Below are 9,321 nucleotides of genomic sequence, written 5' to 3' on the forward strand. Positions count from 1 at the left end.
CATACTTACATCAGGGGAACTCGGTAGTATAACTAAGTGGGAGTGAAACGATGGTTTCCTTTTAGTTTGGTTCAAGGTGCTAAATAATAGAGATCTCATTTCAGTAATTAATATTAGTTTACTGAAATATCATTTACAAGGAACTAAGTGTTTTAAGGATAAAATACAATAAGGGGTAAAATGGTATTTTAGTCTCATCTCATTGTACACCGTCTATAGAGGATTGCGTGACAATTATGGTTATGAATTCAAGAGTGCAATTCTGAGTCTTTAGTAGAGTCAAGAGGAATTAATAAGTTAATAAATTTATTTGTTAAATTTATGATAACTTTTTGGAGCTTGAATTCATAGGCCCATGGTCCCCATTGTACCTTGGATAAAATTATCTAAATAGTCTCAATTAATTGATTTAATTATAAATTAGAATTATCAAAGTTGACCAGATCAATTTTGGATAGTTTCACAAAGTTATGTAATTTATAGAAGAAAAATGATTATCTAAATTAATAAATAACTTTAAATCAATGTTCAAATTATAAATAATTAATTTGATAAATGATTTAAATAATTATTTAATTAATTAATCAATAGAAAATAATACGAGCTTTGATTTTAAGTCTACTGGGCTTATAATTAAATGGAAAATTTCACGAGCCTAAAGCCCGTGAGAATTTCGACCTAATGGATGATATTATCTATTATTTTATTGATTTTTTTAATTAAAATAAATGACATAATTGAGTCTATAAAATGAATGCTAAGTGAGAGTTGAAAACAGATGTTTTGATATTACAAAAAGACTATATGATAAAAAATCAGAATAACTATTCTTGATGCTCTAGTTTTTAGATTCTCTCTACAGCATAAGTCATTTTCTAAACCTCAATATTCTTCTATCTTATTCTCTCTGTATCTATCTCATGTGTTAAGAATTGCCCACTCTAGTCTAGGTGTAATTATGGATACTTTGGAAGGCTGTGAAGAAAATTAAAGAACGGTTCAATTTCTTGGTGATACCCTATGACAGAAATGATACAAGGGTTAGCGAAACTGAATGAATGACTCAATTATTCTGCTGCATAATATTGTAAGTATTCTTATCATTATCTCTGTATGAATTCAATTTTAGAAACATGTTCTAGGTTTTCTTATATTAATTTGTTTAATATAAGATTTACATGAAAATAAACAAGATACTGTATAAGTTTTCCCAACAAATATAATTTCAAAATGACTAATCAGTGCTTAAGATAATTTTTTTAAAAAAAATAAGTATTAGAGGTAACCAAAATGCATATAAAATAATATGCTATAAAAATAATTTTTTTCATGAAAAAAGTAACTAATTGGTAACTTATTAACATTTTAAGTAATCAAAATGTTACTTTTTTAAATCCAGAAAAATAGAAAAACTTGGATTTCAGGAAAATTTTAAATTCAAGTATATTACTTTTAGAATCCAGTATTTTTTGATGACGTGACAATGTATTTTTATAAATAAAATTTTGTAGGTGATTTTTGTAATTATTTTATATTATAGATATATAATTGTAAATATCTCAAAAAATATAGTATTAGGACTATGACCCTACTTGTCAAAAGTGTAACTTTTCCAAAAGCGAACACTCACGAAGAGTAATTAGGAGCGTGAGTAGATCATGCACACACTGAACTAAATATATATATAAGTGCACTTTTAATAGTTACTATCAATGGATTGTTACTTTTATATTAACCATTAGATTAATATCGATGATCCATATTTATAGTTGTTAATTAATATTTCTAAAAATAAATTTTGATTTTTTCAAAATTTTGGAAGGGTTACCTGATGAAAAATGTGTATTTATTATGAAAATATAATATTGTAAACTTTTCATTTTTCAAATGCATGTCAATTTCTAAATATAACTAGTGTTTCTTATTAGTTGGAAACAACATTAATTATGACAAAAAAAACTAAATTCAAAATTAATGTAGAAAAAAATATTTATCTGTCGTTGACTTGCTATACCAAGATAACATGTTACCACATCATCATAATTGTTAGTACCCATTTATGAGTAGTGATGAGTCTTTCGTATATATTAATTAAGAAATGACTATATTATTATTGAAAGCAAAAGCATACCCAAGCTACTAAGCTCAACTCATGAGCAGCTAAATTCTTATCTCTAGGATTCCAACATATAACAACACCTAAAGAGTCAAGCAAATCAAGACAATATCCAAAATTAAACAAATAAATAAAAGAAAGATATTAAGCTAATTTCCAATGTCAGAGCTGAAAAATACATATATTGGAAAGGTGCATCATGAAACTCGTAATTGGCACAAATGAGAGAACTGTTAACGGGCTGACCAATTTCGCAAAGAGACACAATGTTTGGGGTGAAATCCAATCTCATAACTTATATAATTTAATTTAATAACTAATATTGAGTAAGATGTTAAATACCAACATTCTACAAATTAATATGGTTAGTAGTCATTTGAACCAAAAGGTTCCCAATTGATGAGAAGCCAATTCACCAACTCATTTCTATTGGCAAAGTTAAGATAATCGCTTCTAATGCAACCAATTAGAACCAAACTAAACAAGACAAGGGTAGTTAAATGATGTCGTCCAGTATGTAAAATATTCTTAGCAAGTCTCCCAATATTTTGTTGGTGAAAATGATGTTTCTTTTTTCTCTTTCTTTTTGTCAATTAGACTAAGGGGCCGTTTGGTATGTAGAGTTCAAAATTTTCACTTTGTTGGAAAAGCTGAGCAAGGTCATCTGATTGTCTGGGAAGCTACATTACTGTGTTTGGTTGTGTACTGAAATCATGTCCTGATTTCTGGGAATATTAGTTTTCTATGTTTGGTTTGTGCACTGGAATGTTACCTTGATTTTTAATGATATTTGCTTTTTTTATGTTTTGTTAGACAAAATAATTAAATTTATAAAATTTGTACAAAATTAATAATAGATATAATAGTAAGATTAAATTTTATTTTTACAATATTATAAAATACATTATTTAATCTAATGATAACTTTTTATTTTTATAAAAGTCGTATTCCATGTTTATTTATATAAAGTTAGTTACTATAAACACTGATATTATACAGTTGATGATATAAGACTACACCCAAAGTATATATATATTTATATATATAAACAAAATAATAACTTGTGATATTTCATAACAACCTACCAAACGTCATTCATAAGGGTACTTTATAACATATAGTTCACCCAAACCATGCATATAACAAAATGAATCACAAAATATTTCCTAGCTAGGCCGCCATTCATTTGGCAAAGTAGTTTCTAAAGCATGTGCAAGTATGATAAAGTGCTATACAAAAAGTGTCCTAGCTAACACACCATTCATTTCGCAAAGTAATTCGAAATGAGTATGACAAAATGCTACACAAAAAATTTCATATACGTAGCCCACAGTCAGCTTGTTCAGAATCATTCTAGCAGCCCCAAAAAGAATCCAAGCTTGAATTCTTCATCTAAAGTGAAGAAGTAGTCAGTATTAGCTTGATTTTAGACAAGAATTCTTCCACAAGTAACTCGTTGTTCATTTGTTAGCCCATCAACCTTTTTAAGTTCATCAAAAACTGACATCCTTCTAGCAGCACCATCAGCCTCAAATTGAAAACAATCAGCAAGTCTTTTCATGTTCCCACCATTTTTAGCTTGCAAGGTAGTAAATTGCTTTACTGTATCAGTCAGTACATCAATCAATGGATCTTCAGTCCTAGCCCTCTTTTTACCTCTTTTACCTATTTGTGTTGTAGAAGTTGGAGTGTTTGTGCAACTTGTATTGCCAAGCAACTCATCTAATGGATTGAAAGGATCAAAGTCATCATTTTGATCATTCATAATCTCTGTCTCAATCTCTTCAACTATTTCATAGAATCCCATTGCACCTTGACCAGTAGCTCGATCCTTCCCAAAAACTTGGCCCAAATCATCATAATGAGGAAATGATTTGTTTCTTAAGCCTCTTGCTGTTGGGTGGCTCTACAATATTGAGATAACATGATTAAAATGTAACAATAAAATAAACTAAATTATTGATAAGTAATAAAATCAAAATAGAGATATAGAGATACTAACCTTCACCCATTCATCAAAGACAGATTTTTCAGCCACAACACATTTGTCTACCTCATTCCACCCAAATCCACTAGCATTAGGTCCTAACATTTCAGAAATTGCATGGTATTGCTTCTTCAATATCTTAACACGTGAATCAATATGTGGTTGTGCTTTAAGTCCACAACCATGAATCTTTTCAGCCATCATTTTCTCTAATTGTTGTAAGTATCCAGGCTTGAATGTACCATTATTTGCTTTCCACCTTCCACCATTAGTCAAATCCATTAAGCACTGTAATGCCCTGGTTACCCCAGAACAGTTACGGTGAATAGTGAACCGGAAATTTGACTCGCTACCCGAGTCCTTTGGTTAAAAACGTGATCTAAGCGTTATTATCAGGTTAAGGTGAAAACCAGTAAAAAGGAAAGGATACATTTCGTTAAGTAAATAAACTACTCATGAGCCTTTCAAAATATTTACAAGTAGTTTGTAATACAAAAAGTCACTATTGTTTCAAATTTACAGTCCCCGCCGGCCTAAGCGGCAAAAATAGGGTAAACCCCTAGTCCCTCTGAGAACTCCTTGACCGTGGCGGTCAAGCGGCCCTGTATGTACACAACATCGCCCAAGCTCTCCACTCAGGGTTGGGTGAGCTTCTCTTTCCCTTTACCTGCACCACAAAGCACCCATGAGCCAAGGCCCAACAAGAAAACACAATAAAGCATGATATAATATCAACAACAATCATAATAACCATTCAGGACTATTAGTCCAAGCAAATAGGTGACAATAGCCAAAAGTCACAATAATGAGCACAGCTCCCTCTAGCCATGTGACGATAGGGTCACCAGGGCTTAACTGATAAGTGATTCTTTCATAAGTTTGATCAGGACAGGTGCATGGTGATTAGTCACCAACATAACCTTCCTCTCGACCCTAGAGTCGAAGCTATGGACAACGTCTCCTAGCCATGTGACAAACGGTCACCGGGGTCATATACCTTGGCTATAGTCATCTGGTCGTAGACCAGGAAAACGCTTATAAGTTCTTCGACTTTAGGGTCGGTCCCGCATTAATGCCATAGAGCTATTCAACGCGTGATCATCGACTTTAGAGTCGGTCCCTGACTAGTCAGTGTCATAAATAGGTAATCAGCATTCATTAGCATTTAATATGCAATCCACGTCCACATATAACAACCAGCATGCCTCAATATCAAACCATGCATGTCATATACCTATACAGGGTGCAACTGTATTCATACACTGTTTTCTTACCTCAGGTTCGAGCGAGAAGTATAATAAGGACGACCCCTGAGAACGATCGATCTTTTAGTTCCTTAGCGGTTATCTAATCACAACCAATTATAACCTCAATTAATGAGAATCCACAATTATAGGGTCTTAACCTAAGCACCACCCTCGGGACCTCGAAACATGCCCACACGGTGAGTAGATTCGATCCCGGGCCTTAAGGATTGAAACCCCAAGTCAAAAACCCTTAAAAACACTCAAAACGGGACTTAGAAGGAACAGGGTAGCGCTACAGCGCTCAACCCCTAGCGCCCCAGCGCTACACTCAGAACCACCCGAGAGCCAGAAAGCCTCCTGAGGAGCGCTGTAGCGCCCTAAGGTGGGCGCTATAGCGCTACCTCTAGACCCAATCTCCCCTGAACCGACCTTCTTCAACTCCTTCGATTCTAACTCGATTTCCAAGCTTCCAAATCATATTCTTGATGCCAAATGAACCCAAAAACCATTCTAACACACCCCAAACATCACAAGCATGGGAACCCTAGCCAAAACTCCCAACAAAACCATGAATTCACCCTAGAAATCTCAGCTGCGAAATAAAACCAGAACAGGGAAAATCAGAGAAAACCACGATTAGAAACTTACCCAAAGCTCGGCTTATGATGGTCTTCAATGGTGGAACACACTTCCAAACTCCCAAGGCTTGCTTCCCAAGCTTGAATCCTCAAAATTGGTTCAAAAACCACAAAGAAAGGTGAAGAGAAGAAGGTACGGGAGAACTCTTTTGCATACTCTGTTTTTCCACTTTCTTCTTCAGTTGTCAAAAGGTTATATCTATCCTAGGGGTGAAATGTCCATTTTACCCCTAGGTCATTTAATACTTCCTAAAGGCTCCCAGGGGCATATTTGGTACTTCCCTCCTATCTCGTTAATCATAATTAACTCTCTCCAATTCCCGCTATTCTCAATGTTCTCAAATACCAATAACTCACATCCCGTTACCCTTTAATACCCGGTAACGCTCTAATCATTAAAATCACCCCGAGACTCAACCCAAGTCCCGACACTTAAACCTGTTGTGACTAAGCCGCTAATCAATATTCTAAGATCGTCTCATGTCGAATAACTCGAACAAACCCACATCATAATGTGGTCTCAACACATATCATCGACATGCATACAATTAACATTATGTTATAATATAATTCTCATAAACATGCATAAACACATTTAATGGCATAATTAAACAATTATGGCCCTCCCGGCCTACTAATCCAGCCATTAAACCATAATAGGGAATCCAGGGCATTACAAGCACTCTACCAACTTAGAGTCCTCAACGGTGGTCCATTGATGCTTTTTCCCACCAATTGATATCGACTGGGAACTAGCATCCATTTTTTCCTAAAAAAATATCAAACACAATTATGAATGCATGTCCAACTTAAACAAGCAAGCATAGATTAATAATCCATCAACCAATCAATTGTAAATAAATTTAAACTTAACCATAAATAAATTCAAATATGTGTGTTTACATTATCATAAATAATAACTCAGCGAAGTTATACAACTCCATATAACCATATTACATATGATGAAAAATATCCTCATAGTTCAAACTTAATCATGAAATAAGTTCAACACAATCAAACATTTCAGAAAATAAGATCTAGGCACAACGAGTTCCGCGCCATTGCTCAAACATTTCTTTTGCCAAGTTTTCCCTCCAAGTCGTCCATGCACTTGATGTTTCAATATGCCGATAACAATCATCACCTATATCATCACTATCATCACCAATGTTACTTTCCTCAATAGGAGAATGTTCCAAAGGATCCAGAGGCATTTCTCTTATAATCAAGTTATGGAGAAGTTAACATGCTAAAATAATTCGACATTGTATCTTCACAGGATAATATGATCGACCTCTAAGAATTGCCCATCGTCCTTTCAATAATCCAAATGCTCTCTCTACTATATTCCTAGCAGATGAGTGTTTCATGTTAAAAAATTATTGGGGAGTATTTGGTGGGATATCCCAATCGTTTAAATGATATCGTTGACCTCTATATGGTGTTAAAAATCCTTCACCGTTGGGATATCCAGCATCACATAAATAATAATATCCTACAAGTCATTTAACAAAACAATTTAGAATAATAATCTATATGGTGTATAAATATAAAAAGTAGAATTATACTTATTTAATTACCTTGTGGAACCTTAAGACCGTTTGTCCTAGATATAGCATTTCTCAAGACTCTTGAGTCAGCTGCTGAACCCTCCCATCCAGGCAGAACATAAATAAATTGCATATCTTGTGACACCACCCCTAATACATTAGTGGCAATTTCGTTCTTTATGGTCCTATATCTAGGTCTATCTGATGATAAAACATTGACCTTGATGTATGTACCGTCAAGTGCTCCCAGACAATTCTTAAACCATTTCCACCTTTCATCTGTTGAATTATCAAGAATTGGCTCTGGTTTTTTTAGCAATACATCATGGAGACGTAACAAAGCACCTAATACAAGATTGAATTGCCTACTTATTGTTTCACCTGAACGTGCAAATTGACGTCTTATAATTCTATTCTTCACATTATGAGATATGATATGTAAAAATATAGCTACCATTTCTTCAACATCCATATTTTTAGTTCCCTTTAAACCCACATTAGTTCTAAGAAGGTGGCATAAAATGGCAAATGTTCTCCTATCCATACGAGTGCTTTCTAAACATGCTAAATCACTATCATGTATCATTCGATGATAGTTTAGTTGGCGTATATGATGCCTTTGAAAAGAAGTTTCACCCCATATTATTTTTCTTCGTAAACCCCTTTTAGTAATGATGATAAATAGTATCAAAATAAACACACACATCATATCATTTAACATCTCCATTTCTTGTATCAATTTTGCCACCAATCTTTTTTTTGTAACCAATGGAAGACGAGCCATATCTGCACTTTCAACCAATATAAATGTATTTAAGTCATCTATTCTAAAAGCATTACTTTTGCACCAAATCCATAACCTTACACAAATATTTCATAATCAAGTGATTAAAGAATCAAAATACTTGTAAAAAGCCTATATATAGAAAGAAAGCCTAATACAATGCTCACACACTAACTCATATATATATGTGTGTATGTGTGTGTGTGATTTTTATTGGGCAATATGCATGTGCCTATTTTGATTGAAAGATTGGATAAAATCTACACTACACACAATATGCTAAAAAGAGTGATTGATTGGCAATATCTTATTTGTGTAGATAAAATAAAATAAAGCAAAAATTCATTCAATTAATATTTTTTGTTTTTACTATAGTGAACTTTTGTTTTATCATCATTAGTTTTAATAGTTATAATAAAAAAATTATGTAAAATATTTGAACAAACACCTTGTATGCATATAAATCCACAATAAATATTGAACAGAGAAATAATAACAATATGTATATTTATATAATAATCCCTATTTTGTATCAAAGATAGACAAAGTCATTGCATTTGCCTTTCAATGGATGTTAAGTATAATTAAGTTAATATAATGATAGAATATAAATGGGTGCTAACTGCTACTATCTGCTAATAATGCTCTTTATCTCACTTCTCCTTTTATGCTTATGTCTTATTAATTAATAATATTAACAGCAACAATAATTAGCAGCTCGTAATGCTTCATTGCTTTGGTAATGATAATCATCAAGCAAATGAATTAAAGGAACACTCTCTGTTTCCTGGTCACAAGTTCATGGCATAATGCTTCATTGAAGATTTTAAGGACTGAAAAGAGAAAAACCCTCTCAGATCATGATTCTTACCGTGGTTCAGTTCCAAGTGAGATCGAATAGCTACGACGCCGACAACGAGGAAAGAGATGGACGCCGGCGAGAAGAATGGCAAACGGGAGAAAGAAAACTCCACACCACTGTAAATATGAGTATATATA

At 33.2% G+C, this 9,321-nt stretch overlaps 1 protein-coding gene across 1 annotated transcript; it reads right to left on the reverse strand.

Moving 5' to 3' along the window:
- Nucleotides 1-3,542: 3,542 nt before the first annotated feature.
- Nucleotides 3,543-4,385, reverse strand: LOC133779011 (uncharacterized). The gene is made up of 2 exons (XM_062219019.1): nucleotides 4,119-4,385; nucleotides 3,543-4,022 (listed from the first exon to the last, which is right to left on the reverse strand). Exons 1-2 carry the CDS (start codon nucleotides 4,383-4,385, stop codon nucleotides 3,543-3,545), a joined length of 747 nt encoding a protein of 248 aa, XP_062075003.1.
- Nucleotides 4,386-9,321: the final 4,936 nt, after the last annotated feature.

This window comes from Humulus lupulus, chromosome 1 (genome assembly GCF_963169125.1).
Source record: "Humulus lupulus chromosome 1, drHumLupu1.1, whole genome shotgun sequence".
NCBI lineage: Eukaryota > Viridiplantae > Streptophyta > Magnoliopsida > Rosales > Cannabaceae > Humulus > Humulus lupulus.

What these genes read in the sequence shown, in the direction of transcription:
- LOC133779011 (XM_062219019.1), bottom strand. Translation starts at nt 4,385, where the DNA reads ATGGATTTGACTAATGGTGGAAGGTGGAAAGCAAATAATGGTACATTC. An exon ending in TCTTTGATGAATGGGTGAAG is followed by an intron (nt 4,023 to 4,118) that starts GTTAGTATCTCT and finishes TCAATATTGTAG; the next exon opens with AGCCACCCAACAGCAAGAGG.